The following is a 23,533-nucleotide window of genomic DNA, read 5'->3' as shown; positions in this document are numbered from 1 at the left end:
GTTTCAATAAGTAGTAGAGTGGTAGAAGAAGACGTCGAAGAAGTGACGTGTACATACAATGAGTGTCAAAACAAACAAGTGTCAGTAATTATTGCTACAGTAGAATTATAAATCGTACGAGTTTAGTATTGCACCACAACCCATGCCCATATTAATACCACCACCAATAATTTCAATGACTGTGTAACTTATGATCCTAGTAGTTCGCGACCTAAGAAGATCTAACAAATTGTAGGCCCGCACCCATTATAAACATGTATATATATATATATATATATATAGTATTAAAAGCTGAAAGAAATGTTCATCAACGTTGCGATCGTTAACAATTACTAATTTACATATTGCAAGTGGTTCTCGGAGAATTTCTTATGAAGCTAAAATTAGTCTTTACAACTACACAACTACACAACTATTCATATTGCCGGTTTGGCCTTGACATTTTCTGCATTTCTACAATTTGCAGACAAAAACAACCTATTAGATCATTGAAATGCATCCACTACTTAGATGCTAAACGCGGCATATTAAGTCATTGAGCAAGCATAGAATGTAGAATGTAAGATAGGGTCCCTGGTTGAATTTGTTGCAAAGTAACGCGTCCTACCTTGTCTGTCCTGTCGCCTTCGTCTGGGTGAGGAGTTTATTTCTTCGCCTGCAACAAATAAAATGAAACCGATACTTAGTCAGGTGTATCAGCTATCTGGGCAAGGTATCAAGGTGCACACCAGCTAACGAGGTTATTCGGATTCGAATTCGGTTTCGAATTCGCGTTCGCATTCTGGTCTCGCATGTCCATGTACGCTGTGCGCATAGAAGCAAAGAAATGCGGCGCGGATTCCGCAAGGATGCTGTGCGCGAGCGCTTCTTCGTGCGAGACATCGAAGCACTTGAACGGTGCGAGGCGTTCGTGTAATGATCAAGATTGGCTTGAGGCACAACCGCATGACCGACTATCGGTTGACCTACTTCGTGGCACCGGCGCGCGTGAACTCTTCGGCGCAAACGTGACCGACCTCTTCATCGCGAATGATTCCCAGCGTCTTAATTCGGCTAAATATTGTCTACGAAAAGTCGGAAAACTGGAAAATGATTACGTATTTGACCACCACACATGATGGCAGGCAGAACTTCAAAAAGTGACTTTGGAATTGCGGTTAAAAGTGAAAGAAGGTTTCATGTTTGGTCGATTGTTGCGCCAATCTGCTGGAAATAATTACTCCTATTATAACGCGTGGTTGCTGTAGCATTGTGAAACGATGTCAATTCTATGAGAGATGATTTTCACAGCTCATCAACGTGATCTGAAATGTGGTTGTCATGTTGGATCGGACAGTGGTGGATTCCATTACGCTTTCCGCGTCACGAAACTTTCCCTTATTATATTTATTACGCTATTATTATATCTCGATTATATTTGTTCGCGATCTGTTTACAGTGGCGTTTTTGTGATCGAAAATTGGTTTGATCCGGGTAAAACTGCGTGTAAGAAAGAAAGTTGAGAATACTAATTGCACTAAAGCACTAAAAATCTGTAAGATTAACCTCAATGATGCAAGTTTCATTCGCTTGGATGCATTGCACAATTCAAGCCATACATATGATACTCGTTGAAGCGCTGTCGTAATTTACGCGGATATCGGCTCGAGGAGAAACTGATCGTCTTGCTTCCAAACTAGATGGGTGACACGGTACCACGCGGTACAGGTTGCGACGCACCCAGTGTACTTTTACCCAATAACACACTTGTGGTGAGTCTTCGACTTGATGGCTTCGGGGCCCTGCGTGCGAAAACTATTTGCCTCCGGCTCTGTGAACCGACGTGTAGTTTCTGCGCGCCTTTCGCTGCTTGGCGCAACTATGTACGAGTTGCCTTACAGGTTCGCTCCGTTTTGATCGCAGACAAATCCGAGCACAACATCACATACCGTTTCTTGACTTAGTCATATTTAGGTTTACAGCTAGATAAATATTAACTAAACACGTCGATGACTACACAGCTTCGATCGCGATAGCACAGCCCGCCGCTGAACTTGATTTGAATACGGACAATACAGTGGAATTTAGGCGTAACGCGGCTCGAAATTCTATTGTGGGTTCGCGCCAATCCGATAGACAACTCATTAAAAAAAAGACGTATTGCAGCACAACACCGTATGTCATTAGCTGCGATCGTAATTTACAGTAAGCGGCAGTGAACTGCAATTGCAAGTTTGCAGTTGTGCTGCAATTTAAACATTATACAGGCAGCCGCGCATTATTTCATTGCTGCGCTGAACCGCGCGCGTTCGCTCGAATGCATTTCATGCGTTCATGCAACCGATTTGTTCTTTAGCTGCGGCGTAACGTAATTGATTAACACATAAAACGTCCACAACAGTAACGATTACTGCTGCATGTTCAGCAGCAACGCTTGGGCCAAGACATAATCATCAAGCACTTGTCAAAATTCACAAGTTAGATCACCGCTAGCTTCATTTAAGCTAAATGTAAGTAAAATGCCCAACAATGAGTTTTTAATGTTACCAAAATACACGTTCAAGCACGACCTGAGTAACGTAAATTTCAACTAATGAGACACAAACGAGCGCAATTGCGCGAGCAATTGAAGCACGCTCCTGGCAGAAGGTGGTCATAAAGTACTACCTCGCGCACACGTTCATCTTCAACGCGCATATTTAAAAACTTAATTCTATTTACGCACGAACCGAACACCGTCCGTGTCGTGGCTGCGTGTCGCTAATTCAAAGGCGAAAGTTAAGACGCGCGTAAATAAAAAATCAATTACGATTAGAAACGGTTTCTTCACGGCGAGGGCCTTTCTTTTCGGCGTGAGGGAGAATTTGGGTGTTGGTGCAGAAAATTGAATCTCGGCGCTGGTGAAAGATTACCAGTTTAGCGCGCGCGCGGTCGAATTGAATTCCGCCTCAATTTGAAAGTCAGCAAGCATCGCAATGATTGAGACTTGGTGCTGGCGTTGATTTTACCACTTATTATACGCATTTTTACCAGTGGGGATACGCAACCATAGCAACTGTAACTATTAGTAAACATGCATGCAAAATGAAAGGAGTTATAAAAATCGAGGCGCGAATCGAGAACCGTTTTGCGTCGTTTTTCATTCACACACATGTTATTTGCGCTGCGCAGGAATGCTGAGTGTATCCGCGCGGCCGCGGCCGCTCCTCGCTCGAAGCAAGGAGCGGATAGAAGACATAACACTTTCTCTTCGGGCTCCGATCTCTTTGAGACGGCATTGGCCGAATCCTCAACATGCTTCTAACGATGAGTATAATAATAATAATAATAATAATAGAATCGACACGGTATCTGTGAAGAGACTGATGTGTCTCTTCAAACATTTGTCCATGTTTATTACTTTCTTAATTGAATGAGTCATCAGTAAATTTGGAAAACACGCTCGAGAAAATCCGTCGTTGCAGTTAATCGATCTCCAGTAAGATTATCACAAACATCCGTTGCACACGTGCCCTGCCAAACCGAAATATGTCATGTTTAATTCCAGATTATATTCCAACTTGCATTAACTGGTGAGTGTTGCGCAAGAGCAATGATCTCACGTCTCCAGCCATTTCCTCGCGGAGTGCTCATTGTTTTCGAATTTTGCAATCGGTCACATACACATGCGTTTGCTAACGGATGCTCCTACTGTATCGACAGCAATTGGCGATGCCACATCTGCTTTGCTTTCAGGAAAGTAATCGGCAACGTGTGATGTTGCTTGTGTGTGCGTCACCGCGCGTTTGCTGATGGACCGAAAACTTTCTCTTCGAGTTTTTTAGCCATCTCGCAAGATATTTAGCTACAATCGGCTGGCGCGGTCAAAGCCCACCTTCGCGGCTCCGTTGGAAAGTTTTGAATATTCTGAGCGATGCTAACCACACCGTTGTGATGGCAATTAAAATGCTTCCTCTTTCCAATCAATCAAACTGAGAAATATCAACAGCATGTGAAGTGGTGGGCAAATAATTAACACAACAATGCGTACTTTATCTCACTCTGACAGTAAACGACAGTGTAAATATGCGCTGGAAAACTAAGCGTGAAAACATTTAGCGCTGTTGCCGGTCGACCGATCATAGAACCAGCTCCTGTAATTAGACATTAGTCGAAACAATGTATAGTCCAGCCGGGCAACTTTCTTCGGCTGTAGTTGTGCTTTGGGAGCGCCGCCAAGCATCGCTGAGCGTTGAAACGTGAACGAGCAGAAAATCGCTAGCCGACAGCCTCACTCACGCGTCTCTGCTCGAGAAAACTTAAATGTTTGCTGAAGGCGTGCGCGCACGAGTGAAAATTACTTTCGATTGGTTCAATTCTTAATCCAGCCCGGGTATTAAATTCCATGCGTGAATAAAACATGGCGGCAGATAGATGTTTTTGCTACACTTGTCTCTATACTTCTGAAGGTTGAAAGTCGAGAGTGAGTTGCACAAGCCAGTCATTACTAAACATTAATAACACCGAGCTAAAGCCGAGCTCCAATCAAGCACAAAATTAACTGGAAAGGTGTGATACATTTTTCGTTGTCGTTTAATTAGTGTGCAATTGGTTCAAAGTCGTCACCATGGAACAACGTTGGTGACTTGAACGCATGGTACACAGCGAGCGAACCCGCGAATTTTTCATACAACACGATATTTTTAGCTATTATAAGACAACAAGATAGAAGTACTCGCTGCGCAAAAGCCGTCTCGGCGTAACAAGAGGTACACATCCGTGAATTTTCTTTCTACGGCAAGAACCTGCGTCGTGTTTATTTGTATTTTTTTGCGTCGTTACATACACGTTTGCAAGTAACGTAGCAAACAACAGTTAATACAGCGCCGGTTACAAGAAAACCACGTAAAACAAGCTGCAATAAACCAAGAAAAGTGTCACATGCACAAAGCGTCACATTGATGGAAGAGACGGCAAGACGAGAAAAGAACGCGGATTTTCGAATTGGCAATCATCAATTACGCAACTTCCATACTGGCTGACCGCGTTAATTTCTCAAATCCGGCAGTGCTACCGCTTAAAACAGCTAAACGGCAGAAAATTCGAGATTCGCTGCGCGTCTACGATTCCCGCACCGAAATTCCTCAGTCGCCCAACTTTTTTCTCTCAGTAAGCACCTTAATAACCCTATTTTGTAAATCTGGGTTAACTATTTTTGTCTTCAGGCGTCAATTTTATAAGCATCTTCTAACCGATGTAGGCATACGATGTTTGTTTGCCTGCTTAAATTTCTAGTAGGTAAATATCGAAGTCGGTCGCTAATAAATGTTTATAAATATGTATGATCTCTTCCTAGACCATCACGGATCGATATTCGTACACGAAACGCGTTTGTCAACAGACTCTCACCTGCCAGGGCAGAACCTACTTACGCTAAACGGAAATAAATTTCGTGTTTTCGTTGACATCTTGACATTATGAATGCGCGCCCAGGCTGGAGGTATAGATTAATTAATGGTGAATCAGGATGTTGTAACTTACAAACGACCTCAATACTTGAGCTACGTGTGTCGATGTTAGTGACGAGTTTGATCATCTGCAGCTCTTCTTCATTTATTGTTAATGTTTTCGATATTTATGCGCTTGTGGTGCATTACATCGGTAAGATAATTGAATAATGTCGCAAATGAATGACGCAAACAACATCGGTCGCCGCACGGTGCGTGTCGGTGCGACAGAGTGGGTCATCGAGCTCCGTTTGGTGTCGCTGGTGATTCCGAAGGAAGCACCATCCTCGGCATCGCCATCGACGGGCAGGCAGCGCACATAGCGGTATAATCGAGCGCCGAGTGTCTGTAGGTCGATCCGAATGTGTGTTAGCGTGTGTTGTCCTCGGGTAAGATTACGACGCGGCCGCGGCCGACCGGCCCGAGCGGTGTGGCACGGAACCGTGGGTGTTCGCGGACCCTACTGACACACTAAGCAGGAATGCCGCAGAAGCGTGCCAGCCGCCACCGGTAGGTAGGTACCTACGCCTGTGTGGTTTGCGCGTTTACGCAATGCCTGCGATTGATTCGTGCGCACTTCTTGACTTTCTGGCTTTGTTTTCTTCATCCGCCAAGGTCATTCTTGCCTACCTGCTCATCTAGGAAGCGTGTGCACAATAACTCGTAATAACGAATATAATAACAATGACTTGAATAATATCCGACGCAATTAATTACCACATTTCGACGTTTTGACTTAATCAAGCGGCCTATACTCATACGCAAGTGGAACGAATACCGTACCCGCATTCTTCGGACAATCGCCGATTGTAATCGAGTTTTGGCGCATACTCGATGAGAATCGCATCACACGATGAACAATATTCGGCACGCAATTACAATCGCGGTCGAGCGTATGGGCACAGTAGTTCATTATGTCGTGTGAAATGGGTGAGTGGCGCTGGCGCAGTTCTCAAAAGTTACGCTCTGGCTTTTAGCGGATCCGTTGCAGATCTTCGCCAGGACGGGAAACAATCGTTTCGTCATTAATGAAATATGTAACATGTGAACACTTGCGAAAGCGTTGCCAACCCAATTCTGTATTAAAGATTTGCATAATCCGGCGCACCTCGTTGCATTACGGTATTTGTTTTGTTGGGGACACTGTAAATCCATCCGTATTTCGATTCATGCTTAGTCAAATCAAAGCGGAAGACACTGAAAATAATATTGACGTAATGCGCGTAAGTTATGCCGCATGCCGTGCAAAAGTTACGTCGGTTTTCCTTGCCGCATTTGAATTTCACTCTTTGCACGAGCCGGTAATAATTACATTCGTACAATTCATACGCGCGTTCGAGCGATTTGCTTGATTATGGCATGATCGATCATTGAACCGTTGGTTGTCGTTTTTGTCGCCGTTATTGCACCGTTGAAATCGAACATTCTTAGGATAAATCAACATTCGTCCACACTTGATTGCTTTTCTGGTTTCAACTGAAACTCTCCGTCTCCTACGCAATCTTGCGGCCTATTGTATTTCTGAATATTGTATTTGGATTCGTGTGGGGAACGGGCGCCTTTTGTTCTGGCATTTACAATACTACAAACATTATTTCGAAGTGTCAAGGTTTGAATTCATAAATGATTACTGTTAAGTAGCATGAGAGAAACATTTTGCTTCAAACATTCACTCGCCGCTGGGTTCATCGCGACTGGTAAGTGCAGATACATACGACTATCAAAAAGTCAACAAAACAAGTTTCGGTACGGCTAGTATTAGTTTTGGTAAAGCGCAGAGACCAGTTTTGTGCCTGTTTTTTTGCTTGTGTAAAGAGTAGCATTTAAATGCGCTGAACACCATGCAATAATCATTAACTACGTTTTTTTATTGCGGCAATTTTCTTCGTCCCCTGCCAAAATTTCCCTAAATGAATTTAATATTTCTTATTTATCGCCATGGCGAGATGACACTTTCATGTTAAGATAGAACGTAACTTTCGAGAAGTATTTTGTTGGAATCATCTCTTTGTCTTCCTTCCATGCTAACGTTTACAATGCAATCATATAGCGATCGCCGTAGCATGACTGCTAAGTAGTGTGGTAGCACTAAGTCATTGTAACGAAAGAGACTACTCTCATTCTTTAATTCTTTTTGTGTTTACTTAAGCGCATTTTTGTATTTACGAGTTGCGTCAATATCGGTTCGACGACTTCGGGCCGAACACCGTAACTTGTAAAAATCATTACATTAAACGATATCAATCAGGCCTACACAAAGCTTTAATTCAATGCCATCTCGTCGTTAAGCAGGCGGCCGGCCTGCGTGAGCATCTATGGTGTATTGATAACTGGATCGGCGCACAGCACACGCGCAAGTACGGCTCATCGCCTGCTTGAGCCGTTCAGTCCAGTGCAGTCCATGATAGAGATTGTGCTGGCCATTGTCTTGGCGTTGAATAGACGCACATAACCTAGACGTGCTGTGCAGAATAATGCTTTCTTTCGGAGGCACTTTGGTGTTGTTCGCGGGATTGGTACTGCGGACAACCTCGATGCAGGTTGCGGCGCAGGTTGGGGACCATTGGACCGAGCGTTCGCAGATTTTACAATCGGAATGGCGCCAATCGCTGGGAGGTAGTCTCACGCTTGGACCCGAAGAATGCGAGGCCAACGACACGCTCATGAAATACAAAACTGCAGAATGGGAGCAAGGATTTCAACGGCCGGGCGAGTATCCCCCTAATATGCACTTCTTCCAGGGGAAACTGGCCATGGAAAACTCGACGATATTCAAGATCCTCAAGCAGATGCCTAAAGGTGTACTCCTGCATACGCATGACTTCGGCATGCTGTCCTTCGAAGGTCTATTGAAGTTGACCTACACCGACGATCTGTACGTGTGCGATGAGCCACAGCTTGGTTTGAAATTCCGATTCTTCAAGACACCAGATAACTCATCGTGTCTGCAGGGTTGGCAGCTGCTGGCGGATCTGCGCCGTTTGTCCGAGAAAGACATAAACGCACACATCCGCAAAGAACTGAGTTTGGTGGTCGACGACCCTCATTCTACATACCCAACTATTGACGCTGTTTGGTCCAAATTCCAAAGCATCTACGTCAAAGTAGCTCCCATTGTGACCTACAAGCCCGTTTTCGACAAATACTTTTATCGCGCACTGAAGGAATTGCATGATGATCAGGTCTGGTATGTCCAGGTGCGCACAACGTTGCCAGACCTCTACGATCTAATGGGACGACAATACCGAGGGGGTCAGGTCGTCAAGGCCTACAAGGAGATCACCGAGAAGTTCAAACGCGCACATCCGAAGTTCATTGGCGCCAAACTTATTTACGCGCCCCCGCGTCACGTGACCAACGAGACAATGGCAGGCTATGTGGCGACGTTCACCAACATCAAGGCGGCGTTTAACGATTTTGTGCTTGGCTTTGATCTAGTCGGGCAGGAAGATAAGGGCGCACCGCTGAAAGATTTCCTGCCGCACTTGCTTCCGATGAAGGAGACGTGCGACTTCTTCTTCCATGCAGGCGAGACCGATTGGTTTGGGTCCACAACCGACGAAAACCTAGTCGACGCCATTCTGCTCGGTACCAAACGCATCGGCCATGGCTATGCCCTGCTTAAACACCCAGTTCTAATGCAGCGTGTTCGCGACGAGGCCATTGTTCTCGAAGTGTCTCCAATTAGCAATCAGGTCCTGAAACTGGTGGAAGACATTCGCAACCATCCAGGCGCTGTGTTCGGTGCCACTGCAATGCCGATGGTAGTAACCAATGATGACCCAACCTATTGGGACGCGAAGGGCGTGAGTTACGATTGGTATATGGCGTTCATGGGCATGGCAAATCGGCACAGCGATCTGCGTTATCTGAAGATGTTGGCACTGAATTCGATCTACCACAGTGGATTGCGCTCTGGTGAGATAACCCAGCTGATGGTGCAATGGCTGCCAGAATGGGCTGAGTTTGTGCGCAAATTATCAAATGATGCAATTAATTAAATCGAGAAATAAAACTGTGTCCCGGCGATTATCTGTGTGTTTGTTTCATTAATTCCCGGTCACTTGCGCAAACTGGTGAAGTTTCCGCGATGCTCGCAACATGCTTGCGCTGAGAGTATGCAACAGCACGCAACGCATGCGATTTGAGCGCATTGTTCGCATCCATCTACCTCGAGCGATGAGTTGACTTAACGTTATAAATGCGTGAATGTACGCCACGAATGTGAGAAAAATGGTCCGCAACGAGGTACAGCAAGCCAGCGATTTTTACGTAATTGTATTACGTTCCGCAGCATCTTCGTGCATTCTGTTTGTTGTGAGCACGTAACTTCTTCGCCACACTATTCCGAAGATTCTCATCACACGATCCTTTGCTTCGCTTTTATGTGGTTTCTTTTTTTGTGTTTTTAATACGCGGTCCGCCTATTCCGCTCATTTTTAAATGAGATTATCGTAATGTTTCTAATATTAGTGTGGCTTGGCTTTGCTTCGAGGTTCTCATTTGCAGCCGCTGATATAATATGCTAATTTCATTGTTCGATTCAATTCGCGAGAAATTCGAAATTAGGCGCGCGCGCGTTTTGAGTTGCGCTTGTGTGAATTCGCCTTTCGCGTTAATATTTGCGTTCGTATTGCGGTACGTACATCGCGTTGTGTAATATTTTTACTTTCAGGCTACACCGTTTTACAATAATTCAATAGCAATGCACTTGATAACTAATTAAAGAAAATAAATTGGCTGTGAAAGTTGCCAGTGTTACGTGTTTACATTTTAACCAAATTTTATTTAACGTATATACATAATCCGTTCTCCACTTACAGATGGATGCAGACGCTTGAATGGATGCCGTGCAATGAAGATGACGTTCTTCAGCATGCATGACTATAATTGATCGGAAGCAAATCTGGCAAGTGTCAATTACATTATGAGGGTGAGTATTTTTGATTGGCACATTAATTTTGCATTCTGCACATCTGTAGTTATTGGAATTTTAAGTTATCTTTTGCGTATGTATTTGGTGTCATACCGTTGCCAAAGACAACTTATTGATCGTAGAATTGCTTAGATTTATCATCTTACCTGCGCATCAAGCAAAAAGACAGAAATTGAATGCGGCTACATACCTGCAACAAACATATAAAACCAACATTAGCTGTGCGGTGCAAATTACTGTAATCGTGGCATGCATCAACAAGATTAACACATTAAAAACTCATTTTGCCGCACAATTGATTGCTTCAATAATACTCGGAGCCAGCGCGTGGGATCACCGAGCTTAGACAACAGTGGCATGTCAATCTATCTACGGACTGCGAAAAAATGTTAAAGCACTAAATAATTAGCAGGAAGAAACCGAAATGTTAATTCAGCGAGCTCGAATAACCTTATCAGAGAAGTTTCTTAAGACTTGCGGACAACGCGTGCAACGCCGGCGTTTTTCCAATTCACTTTCGGCCGTATAAACCGTGGCGATGCAACCGCATCATTCTATACTTCGTGATTGCCCGACGACGATTCTCGAAAACTAAACGCAAAACGGCGTGAAATTGACGTGTTAAAAGCGCGCGCCGCGCCGTATCGAGATTATGTAGGTTTGTTCACAAATGTGTAAACATTAGCGATTAGTTGCAGCCAGTGAGCAATTACCTCATAAGCTTAAATTCCGCGGCAATTTGTCAAAACTGCCCAAAGTGTAAAGAAACAACGGAAGCACAATTCTATCATTGCGCGATAAATATCATGAACGGCAGGTGTATCGTGGTGAATTGTCAGAAGAAATACTCGAACACCTGACGGACAGTGCGGGGCATTAGGAAAATGCGCAGCGACAAAGGCCTTGCATGGTCACACCTCATTCACCTCGTGCTGCATGCATGGCAAATTCAGCGCATAATTAACTGCAACGAAAGGAATTCATATTTCTCTGCGTATGATCAACCGAAGGGACCACCGAAATTACATCGTGCTCACCTCACCCGCATACATTATTCGCAAAGTAGACAAATGCCTTGAAATAACTAAAACAAGTTTTGTGCTTAAATTGATTTTAAACGATCGCCAGTAAATCAAAATAGAAAGTAAGTGTATGTTGAAGTAATATTGACCGGTCGTTACCTGCCCGGGCGGCAGAGAGCGAATGTCATTGCTTGGTGTCCGTATGCATTAAGCACGCATTAAATTACAACTAATTATTATTAATTTTGTTCGTAGCGCGCAAGAACGGAATGGAATGCAATGTGTACTCGCCTCGCGGCTGCACACGTTTGCTAGACAAGTGCATCGATGACATTTAGACGTTTAATATATACAATAGCGATTATCGTTAATGCGGAAACGTGGAACATCTTAGAAAGTATTTTTGTGTTTCACCGCCGCTAGGCATAGAAATTTGATCAAAGCCTCTCGGAGTACTGCATGGCGATGCAGTACCGCCGTTCTTAGTTTAACTGTAGCAGGTTAACTGTAATGCCAAGCGACTCGCGCGACTCGCGAAAAGCAAAAACGTGTAATAATTACCTGATAACAAATCGGCCAAGAGTAGCAGTGCAATTGCAAAAAATTGCAAATTTGAGTACCAGCAATCCCAACTCCCGGCGCCCCCACACTTTCGGGCCTTCAGCTGCGGCATTCTCTTCTTATGGCGATGAATAATGAATACTCGAAGTATGACTCGGCCGCAGGAAGCAATCCTCTCCGTTGCTACTCACTTAACGCTTAACGTGATTTTGAATTGAGATTTATGTCCAATGTCACTTGATATTATGCGGTAATCCAAGTAGCCACATTATAATCCTCTGAGCCCCTTCTTCTTCTTCGGATCGGCAGGCACTGGCTAATCGCACTCGAAAATCGCGGTTTTGAACTGAGCGACGGCCGTGCGGTCGGTCGCGCGAGTTCTGCTCGTTTGCCAGCTCTTTTGCCGCAGCTCTTCGGCGGTGCCCTCACGCCGCTCACTTTTTCCACTCTTCGGCAACCGCTCTCTTCTTCGGCGCGTCGGCGGGTGCGCGTATTTGCCGGCAGGAATGTTGTAAATACGCCGCATTCCGAAAAATAGAGGTTGACGAAGGAACCATCATCCCCGCTGCGGACAACGAATTTGGCGAATACCAATATCTTTAGTCATTTAGTCGCTTTTCCTATCCTGCGGTACAGAATAACCTTGTGCGTTATTTTACAGCCAAATACGACGCAAATCTAAATGTGCTTGAGACAAGTAATAATGAGCGTATAATAGGAAAGCGGTCAATGGAAAGTTTATTAGCCATCGCAGAAAGCACAAATACTACACGACCTATTCCCCCTTCTTGCCCTAAGGTGAATATTTTGAGCGATATTATACTTATTGCATCACTTCATCGGTGGAATTTTGTTGAAATAACCTCGACCCTGATTGCCAGTACGTAGAAATGCTTAAAAATTAGAAAACACGGACGCGCGGTGTCATAAACACAAATTTCGGCATAATTTCTCTTGGTCGACGATTTCACGCGATTTATTAAAGTCTCATATATTCAAGGCCCATACCATCTGAGGTCCGTGGTAAATTTTTTGGATGGGACTCTCCCAATGAAAATCTTGAAAACAACAGATATGAACGGATTAAACCTTCATTAATCTGCGGGATGTTTGCTCTTTGAACAGGAATCTTTGGTTGCGGTTATCCCCTACAGAAACTGGTTACTAGAAATCGGTTGACAGTTGATGAAAATGTTACCAAGTAAAGTATTCAGAATAACGTTGCCTTGAAGAATCCCTAATAAAAGGTACAACTTTTAGTTGTTTATGTTCTGTATTATCAATGAAGAAAGTTAAACTATATACGGTGATTACAGCGTGATTACGGTGATTACAAATGATTTAATTTGAAAATGTAAGTATGATAAAGTATTTAGGATAACGCTTCCTTAAAGAAGCCACAATAAAATTGCACCTTTTGAAAGTGCCCTTCCCTTAAATGTACACTAAAAATTAGTATTTTTCTAAAACCATGTATCTCACTTTTACATTCTACTTCATCAAGAAGAGAGGCGTGTTTTCATATATTTCAGCGAATTTCCTTGCGAGCTAGCGCATTTTTAAAGGATTTTAAACCATTTTGCAGGCACAGACAGATGGTGTAAAATAGTTTCCTCTATTCTCATATACGCTACTCAAATTTTTACTTACAGCACTCGCCGTCAGGTAGCGCGCCGTGGTATAATTATGTATTTATTTCTATGGTTGCAAGTTTCAGTTTTCTGAGTGGAAGCCGAGAAAGAACGGTAAAGTGCAACTTCTCTTTATTTTCCTTTGCTGAAATTGTTCCTTCTGTTTAATTCACCTATTCCTGCATGCATGGAATATTTTTATTCATGCGTTGGCAGTTAAGTCGTCTTTACTTCATACCTATGTAACCGTGTCCAGTATTATTTAATTTTTATAATATACAAAGTATTTAATTTGAGTACTTTGCAAATTATGGTGGCATTGCACATTAATGACTTGGTGCCACCTGTGGCGGACGTCTTGTCCATGCTACAGTTATCTGCGTTCACGCCAGAAGAGAAAGGTATAGTGCACATTTTCCTTCTTTTCCTTTGTTGCAATTACAGTTCGTATTTATTTTATTAAATTAGCAGTAGGTATTTTGTTGTTGTTTTATGTCGTTTTAATTCTAAATATTGTTATCTGAATTTTGGCAATAGCCTTCAATATGAACATATTATATTACTACACTTTGTGGCAACTATCTCAAATCTGTAACTGTGCTAATGTTTATATCATTCGTTGCAATTTAATTTTAGTACTTGATGCAACTAGTACACACAGTAAATGAACATGGAGCTTTCACTACTCGAATAGGGGTTTATTTTAGTTTAGTTTTTGTTTATTTTAGGGGTCTAGTAAATGAATCCGACGTCGTAGCAATTCTTACATCAGATTGTACGTATTGAATTTCATTATGATTTTCAGAAATAACATTTTCAATTATCTTCCGGGAAACTCACAAAAATGTCATTGTAGTGTTTTGAGTTACTAGTTTTTGTTTGTTGCAAATGAAAATATCGTATTTAATTCGCAAGCCATCTACACAAATGGCATTTTCATGATACGACAAGGGAGATTCATTCAAATAATTCATTCCTTCAAATGTTGGTAGCCGCCGGACAGTTCCCTGAAATAGACCGATATTTTGCACCGCCGAAACTAGATGACGTTAGTGCAGCTTTTGCTTGAAGCTGGTATGTGTTTTCGATATTAGATGGCACAGGTATTGGAAGTTGTTTTGTCGGTGTCGGTGTGCGCATGCACACAAATTGCTGTGTAACGCCTTATAACTTATAAATTACTTTTACCCGTAACTTTCAAATACAGGTTGATAAAGAATAAGATTATTCTTGCAATTCTTGTAATACCTGTACCCCAACCTGTTATCACGCGTAAATAGAAACTTACCCAAATATCTGCTTTGATAACATGAAGTCCAGATTTTGTTTCATAGGTGTCCCTAACACCCTGTTTCAAAGCATAAATTCGTCCCGTTATGGTTTGAAACGTCTCCTGAAAGATGATAGTATACCGATGGCTATTTAACAAGGATTCCAAAGGAACTTTTATTTGGCTAGATGAGGACGTCTTGTCAGTTGGGCGAAATGATAAATTACGCATACCTCAGCGTGGAAAATTAAATTGCCGTCGGGCAACGCGACGATTTCCGGCGCGTCGTGCTCGCCGCTCGTTTTTTCAATTTCCCAAAGTGAATTTTAGAGAAACCGAACGCGACAATGCGGGCGCCACAAAGATTGCGCGCATCGTCCATTATTGCGCTCGTGTCTCGCGCCACTGCTACCGCTCCCGTCTAACTGAAGTAGCGGGCGCCGAGCGGCTTTTTATCGAAACGCATATATACGTTTTATAAAGTAATGGCACAACGGAAATTGCGAAGAATGAGTTATATCTCCATAAAGAGAAAAATGTAAACGCACACACCGACGTGGCGGTGGTCTGAGCTGCGATACAGTGGTTGGACGAAAGGAGTCGGTTGCCTAACGAGAAACGTAAAAACGCGTACGTGCGAGGCACTCGCGTTGTCCCGGCTACGCGACGCAAATTCGCCGCCGCCGGTCGTTTTTTTCCGCCACATTATACGTTTTACACAAATACCTTTTCAATGGACATCTTTATTACGCCCGATACTACATATTATGATCGCTTGCAAGTGCGGAAGAGGGTCGCCGGCGACTACAATATAAAAAATATATAGATATATACGCGCTGCTTTCTCCGCTCGTCGGCTTTCGAAGGCGAAAGGAATGAGCCGTCGGACCCGAGTTTAATTTTATTAGCGACCCGACAATAACCTTTCGTCAATAAATTACGATTCTATTACAGTTTCGCCGCGCGCCGCTACAATGTGCTCGAAGCGATCCTTGTATAAAAGTCATTTCCTAATATATTTGCACATTTTTCTTCGATTCGCGTTCAATCGGAGCACGACCGCCCGGCTTCGAGTTGAGCGCGAATCAAACCGGAAACGTGAAGCTGCTCGCCACCGCCCGGCTAGCGGAAGGCGTTTGGGAACGCACGCACGTTGGCAACGGACCTCGGGCCCGCAAACGGCCACACGTTCGGAGGAAGTATAAAAAATACCACAGGAACATATCTTTGCCTTTCTGGCGAACGCGCGCGCTACGGATGAATGAAGTGTGGATGTTTTACCAAAACGTTCCTGCTGAAAAGGAAACAATATTGTTCTTAAACTGTATGTTACCGAAAATCGTTTGGACCAGAAATTAAAAAATAAATTCTAAAGATTTAACCACAAACTTATTAAATATAAAAAATGATCCAACACTGGCTTTGTTACAATGCTATTCTATTAAATACAAACAATTATCATTGTTCTATATTGTAAATTTTTGATTAGAGTTTTTCAGTAGGAGCAGACTAATGAAACATTTCCATTTCCAACAATCAGAAAAATTCGATTACAAAAGAAAGATCCACCTCGAAACGCGTTTCATCATTTCATTTCACTTCCCTCGCTGTACGTAATGTGAAAATGTTCAAAGAACAACACAAAAAACAAGACCCGGAAAAAAGTAGCTTGAATTGTTGCTGGATGTGGATGAGATGCGAACATGAAAGAGCCTCGCGTCTTGCGTAGCGGAAGATGAAATTTTGCGCTCGCTGTACCTATGTGAGTGCGGGAGGCGCATGCAGCACAACAGTAACCCAGCAATGAAAAAAACAAAGCGCACGCGGGAAAAATAGGAAACGGTAACATTGATAACTCCTATAACGCCACGGCGATGAACGCTTCTGGCACTCTATTTGGCAATGGCATTTTGACGGCGGCGGGCGCGCGTATTTGCCGCGCGTGCAAGACTACGCCATCACCGCAGGCGCACGGAATAAAATAGACGCAGCGCCGGACATAAAAAAGAAAGGAAGCGACGGCGAAGTGAAAAGCGAAAATGATGTTTCATATTGCCGTTTAACACGTACTTACTTGTTCGCCCATCGGCAGCACGACGCCGCCGGTTGCGGCAGTCGGCCTTCCGCACGTCACCCCCGCTTTCAAGTTCTACTTTTGAGTACCCCTTTCCAGGAACGCGCGCGGTGGCAACGGTGGCGGCGGTGGCTCAACCTGTTCTCGGGTTGAAAGCCCGTCGCGAGCACGCGAACAACATCACTTTTCGCGCCGTGACGCGCGCCCGTTTTATTTTCAACAGGAAGTTCTTCATCGCGCGCGGGCGACGAGACGCCCTGTTTTTCTGCTATCTCAACCTCGACAACTTATTGTTCGGCGACAATGCACTGAAGAATCTCAAAGAGTGCGCCGAGTTTTCCAAGGGACACAAATGTGCGAGTTTTAATCTTGATAGGTACATCGACTTAATCTCTTCTTGATGGTGGCTTGTCGTATAAGACATTACACTTGTACGCGGTGAAAAACTTGCTTTAAATATTAGGTTTATATTTCCTAAAGTTGCTTTTTGTGTTAGATCCCAGCCAGCTTGAACTGTTTCATCCTTTATACAAAGGCATCAAATACTAGTTCCGCATTTGTTGACCAAGTGTGCATGCCGGTGGCCAAAGGTGCTTGCTTAATAGTTGCGCCTGATCCAAGACGAGTTGCTGCACGTCGATTACGAGATGCACTCATTGGTTTGACCTCAAATGCGAGCGTGCTTGGATTTCTCCCACAAAGGACTCATAACGTATGCCCAGCAATACGCTGTATTTTGGCGAACAACCCCGCCGCCCTGAGGAATCATCCGTGTGCGCGGATTTAGCGAAGCGAACGTAGAATGCAGCTTGTCTTTCAACATGCTGCGATTACCCCCAAAACACGACCAATATAAGTTAGAATATGCATCCGGTTACATTGCCGCAAAACTCCAAAGGGCAGGCACAAATGCGAAAACGGAGTGTATGAACATTGTTTTCCTGGCGAATACAAGAAAACTGGTTAACCCACCTAGTCGACGATGATATATCCTGACAGTCGCTTGAAGGACATAATATCCGTGAGAATTCGTCCTCCGATTGTGTTAGTGGAAGCAATGCGCTCGTCGAGTTATCACGCTCCGGGACACAGGATGGGCCGCCAGGTTTATTGCTGTAATTCATACAATTGCCAAGAGGTAATAAAGTCCGACGAGAGGTGCAATTATTAATGCTCGACTGAAGGCAAGCGTAGGCAAATTGAATGATTAATAATTGGTTACTCAAACGGATTCGCTTAGAGTTGGTAGTGCGATGCGACGCGAATCGCCGCCGACGGCGTGAATTTTGCAACAATTTACGCTAAAAGTTGCATGGAACTTCCGTTTCAGCATATTACAATGTGCGCGGGCAATAAAACTTCAATTCGACTAGGAATGCAAATTACAAAAGCGATTCGACGCGATCACTGTTCGTTTTTCTTAACTACTTGTTGGAAACTTTTAGTTTCAATAAAATATCAACTTATTAGAGAACTCACCATCGATCTCAGACACGTTTCAAGCAAGCCTTTCTGTTACAGATTGATTAATCTCAGCTCGATGAGCAGCGGGACTTCGGGTTGACCGTATCGCGATTAGCCGCTTCTTAGATCTTCCCATGATGTCGGAAACCTAATTGGACAATATCTCAAGATGTAATCAATTACACTAGCAGCTCGACAAGCACTAAACAAAGGTTTGATAAACATAAATGCGAATGTTGATTAAATTACAAATATTTATGAATAGAAATGTTTTTTATGTATTTATATTAATAGGTAAAATTTTTGAATACAATTAATCGACGCTCTATTTCAAAAACAGATAATATAAATTTCCATTCTGTGGTGTGCATGACACAATGTGATGTGACACATTTCATTATGCAACACGAATCTAAAATTGATCGATAGCGCGAGCACGTCCTTCATCTATTTAATGACCAAACTGCTAATATTATTTACATATCAAGAACGAGCAAACTCAATTATACATGAACAATATGCACGTTTATTACCAACAAGATGGAAACTAGGACAGCGCGAGCGCATTGCATATAACGTAACACTCGTCATACTTGTCAGGCCTTCACACGCGCGGGTGGATTCAATATTTATTGTAATTAATTGATTAATTACTTCATTGTCATTATGCAACGTCTGGTTTCGAGTCAAAAATGTTTCCAATGCCATTAGGCGGCTGTTAAAGTGCATTGTTCGGTAGTCGGCGGATCAATTTATTAAGGAGCTCATATTAGATTATTAATTCATGACCTTTTCATTTTTAATTCGTCAAATGAACATTATGAATGCAGTAATATAGGTTGGTTTATTCTACCGGTCAAATCGAACGAGTTAGTATCTAAAGAAGAAGGATCGTTATTGCTGAGAAAAGTGACAAATTGATGAATAGCTTACGGTGGAAACAGTTTCTAATAGATATTCGTGTTTTCCACGTTCCATTTTCATGTTTTAGTAATGCGACCAGGTGCCGTTCATAGTTTGTGCAACAAGCGAGTGCAATCGAAGTTCGATCAAAAGAAGTCTTAGAGAATGTTTACTGGGCGCAACTTTTTTTATCGATTATGCGCAACGAAGTTTTCGAAATAAAAACGCACCAAACTACGATATGGAAAATTAATTATTTTTAAATTATATCGGTGTTGATACGTGGTTCAAATCGATATTTTCTTCAGTTAGGTGTGGATTTTCCCCGAATAGACTCCATACTAAGTGATTGTACGAGGGGCCGAACGCAAGCAGGACGTAATTTAAGTTTCCTGCCGCCAGCGGACATTCGGATGGACAGGCGGGCGGTCGAATTTCGAAAACTATAATTTTCATAACTAAATTTAACTGCCGCGTCGCACGCACGCGTTCACAACACACACGCACAATACCAGTAAAGACCTATTTCTACCGCAGCAACACAACAAACTCAACGAACAAAATCCGGGACGGGCGGTCACCCCGCCATTAAAATTAATATTAAAGTTAACGAGATGATACAGCGTCGCGACGAGCACACATGATAGACGTCCGAACATCAAACGGCACGAACCGCGATACGAGCGCAATGTTTACAGTTATGTTTCACGCTCCGAGATTCCATCCGCGTGTTCAAATTCACGGCAATGAGGTCGGTGCGATGAATGTGCGAAGAAATTTTATGGGGAGTAATTTCGCGTTATGTACCTGTGTACTCGCGTGAAGTTGCGACACATTGCGCGCGATGTTTGCATGTATAATTGGCCCCCGTATTGAAGTTCGCTCCTCGGCGCGCGCGCGCATTTCCCATATTTAAGTGGAAAGTTTCGAATTTTATTAACGTGCTCACATTGCCCAGCCCGCTCCCATTCCTGCGATGCCTATTAGAAATTTACGCCCGCTCCGCGATATTCGAGTCGTGCATGCGCTTCGTGTTTCAATTAGTTTTCCACGGCCGAAATGTGCGCACTTTGGAAAAATAAGCGCGTTATTATTTGCGCGCGCGCGAAAATGCATTCCTCGCGCGCATGCACGTTAACAATTGTGTTTGGATTATTGCGCGGAAGGAAATGGTCGGGATAATGGGAATAATAGGGCGTAATGCGAGCAGCGCGTCGAAATCGGAAATTGCAGCAGAATTTGCATTTATATTGAGCCCTTTTTTAATGTAAATCGTATTGGGCTTGTCTGTCGTGTGCGATTTTTGTACTTGCGCGTGAGAGTTGCACTCCTCGTAGCGACAGAATTTATTTTAAAGAAACACGCAGCAGACGGAAAATAAACAAACACGCGAGTGGCCTGACATCGGTTTTTAATTTGGGCTAGAATTTCAATTTCGCTTTTATTCTGTCATGCCGGCGTGTTTGCTGTGGGATGATTGTTTTTATTTCGGGAGATCAAACAATTTTATAGAATAAACACAAGATTTTCCTTTTTTCCACGCAGCCGAAAGCCATTTTACCTTGTTTTTCTTTTCAGGTGGTTTTTTCCACTCACAAGTTGTTTGATAACCCTGTACTTCAAAATTGAAGCATTTTTAATAAAATATAATTTTAAAAATAAAATTAAGAATGAATTAACTTAGGAACCACAAAACAAAGCCTGAGATGAGCAAAATTGCCTTTTTTTTTCATTTTAATCAAAGTTAAACAAATTAGAAAGAAAAAAATAGCAAAACACAGCAAAGTTGCGATATTGTGATGTCAAGATTACGGTTAATTATAATTTTTTAATAAATTTGTTAATTTTCACCGCATACTAAGCACGGAATTCAAGTGAGAATGTGAACTGCAAGTAGGGAATAAATCAGGGCGTAACGCGCAAGTGGGGACATATTTCACATTAATGCAGTCGCACGAAATGCATATTTTATTTTATTCGGTTGCATCGCGCGCGTCGCGCTTCCGCGCTACAATTGCATATTTTAAATCTTGGTAAAAAGCTTGCGGTCGCGACGCTTTTTGGGGTAATATTTTCGCGCACAATTTCCGCACAATTTGTTCGGCGCGGCCCTCGCGCGACTTATCCGCCGCTAAACAGCCAAGAACGAAGAAAATTTGTGCATCTTGCGAAACTAGCGCGCGCCTGCACTCCAACACCAGGAGACACATAAAACGTTAATACTCGCTTGCTCTAAACCTTTTCAGCCGACATGATGAAAATCGAGGAAAAAAGACAATGTGACAATGCGCCAGGTTTATGCGCGCTGCAGTTTCACGCGGATTTTTTTATAATATCAGAGGTAATTCGTTGTTATACTCGTATACTCGTCATCCTATGATGGAGACTTAGAACCGCCAGTATGCACCTCATTGTCGTCGAGCGACTTAATATTAATGCAGTAAACGAAAAACGCGAGCGCCGCCAAAATTACCTTCATTACTCACCGGAGGCGAACGCCATTCGCATGCATAGTATGCATGCGATCTTAATTAGCCGAAATTTATTTGTTACGTACCGAAATTTTAATTGCACCCGTTTGAATATGCATCTGCGTCATCGCGCAATTAGGTTCCAGGAACTATCTGCTGTTAACTGCTGATAATTTTCATTGCAAACCTGTAAAACGTAACGTTTTAATTAACGAAAAGAACGAAAAAAACATTACATGTGTAGCATAAGATTTTGTACATTTGCTTTACGAGATGAAAGTTGTAGGGGGCGAATTGAATTGGCCACAAATCAAATAAAAAAGACACCGCGCATCCAAAAACAAGAAGCGCGCACATAAATTTCTATCAGCTTGTTACACCTGACAGCAGTGTTCGATCATTTCGTTTACTTTCGCTTATTTCTTGCTCATTTTTCCGTAGCGCCCCTCTTCGTTATTTTTTATCCGCGCTTCGCCCTCGACAGCGTATTTCGGCCGAAGGTTTGATTTAGGCGCGTGCCGGCGCCGCACGCGTGTAACACGTACTCGGGAGATGCATCGACTTCCCGACTTCCTGCTGCTGCCGTTAGCAGCACAACGATAGAATCCACGTGGGACGCATCCCGAACGTCGGGGAGCGCGCCCTTTAGTCGCAGCGCGCTCTCCGGAGAGTACAACGTTTATCTGTTCGTTCACTTTGCCGGCATAAATATTGCATTCGGCTGGAGGGCACCCGGGCGACATCATCAACACGATACCGAATTGTTTATTGTAAGCACCAGGCACAATAAACAATTCCCTATCAGAGGGAATTGAAAACGACGCGCCGAGCAAAACATTCGCGAGCGTAAAAATATGACAGCCACATATTCAACGACACGCGCATCATAAGTTTCCAACACCGACTTCCGTTCGGCGAAAAGTTCGCGAAGAAAAGCGCACCGAAAACTTTCGCCATAATAACCTAATCGACTATTTATGTTTCTTTCATTATTTTATATTTGTAATGGCGAAACTTTTCCGTCCGCGAAACAATTAGAACTTAAACTTGTTCATTATTGCTTTCGGCGCGGAGGGCGGCGCGCGCATTATTAGATTCTTTGTCATTGACTATTGTCGCGCGGCGTTTTTTTACGCGCTCGGCTGGTCTTGTTCTTGCTTTGAAAGTCTCGTCGCGATCGCCTTTTCGGCGCTGAGAAACGCCGCTCCGCTTACACGCCACATGCCGCGCGCAAAAAATTGCAACAAATAAACTGGGAAAAGCAAGAAGCGGGACGACGCGCCGAAGACGCGAGCGTGCTGAGCGCCGGCGATAAGAAAGGACAAACAAAGAAAGTTACAAAACAGAAATTACTAAACGCGCGAGCGAGGCGGCATGCCCGTTTCGGGGACGGCGTCTGTCTGTGTACGAGCGTTTCGTGTCTTTTTACAACGTTAGTAGTCATTGAATTCTATTAAAACTTCGCGTAATGCGAACCGACGCGAAAAAAGTAACTGAACTTGCATTTTATCAGGACCGCATCCCGACATAACCCAATAATTTTTACTACACAACAACACGAATTAGCAAATGTACAAAAAAATTACTTTCTTGTAACGAAGGCAAAAAATCGCACAAAATACACGCTTAATTACCATCAATTAAATCCGGTTCTGTAATTTGACCGGTACTAAAACCTCAAGTTAAGACGCAAAGTCACATCCAAAATTAGCGAAGGATATTTAAAGGACAGGCGA

At 43.3% G+C, this 23,533-nt stretch overlaps 2 protein-coding genes across 2 annotated transcripts in view; one reads left to right on the top strand and one right to left on the bottom strand.

Annotated features, from left to right (window-relative positions):
- Positions 1–12,361, bottom strand: part of LOC135795435 (uncharacterized) — a 29,881-nt gene extending 17,520 nt beyond the window's left edge. The window contains 2 exon segments of the mRNA XM_065307124.1: positions 608–655; positions 11,985–12,361. Coding sequence (XP_065163196.1) covers positions 608–655; positions 11,985–12,096 — 160 coding nt within the window. The 5' untranslated portion in view covers positions 12,097–12,361.
- On the top strand, positions 7,799–9,497 carry LOC135795416 (adenosine deaminase 2-like). The gene has a single exon (XM_065307101.1). It carries the CDS (start codon positions 7,940–7,942, stop codon positions 9,464–9,466), a length of 1,527 nt encoding a protein of 508 aa, XP_065163173.1. The 5' UTR covers positions 7,799–7,939; the 3' UTR covers positions 9,467–9,497.
- Positions 12,362–23,533: the final 11,172 nt, after the last annotated feature.

Source organism: Atheta coriaria, unplaced genomic scaffold, assembly GCF_025399875.1.
Source record: "Atheta coriaria isolate IRGN ID8LTWV9N9 unplaced genomic scaffold, Caltech_Dcor_3.1 hic_scaffold_1_pilon, whole genome shotgun sequence".
NCBI lineage: Eukaryota > Metazoa > Arthropoda > Insecta > Coleoptera > Staphylinidae > Dalotia > Dalotia coriaria.
This window is presented reverse-complemented; position numbering and strand designations above follow the sequence as displayed.

Excerpts from the sequence above, each read along its gene's own strand:
- LOC135795416 (XM_065307101.1), top strand. The coding sequence starts at position 7,940 with ATGCTTTCTTTCGGAGGCACTTTGGTGTTGTTCGCGGGATTGGTACTG.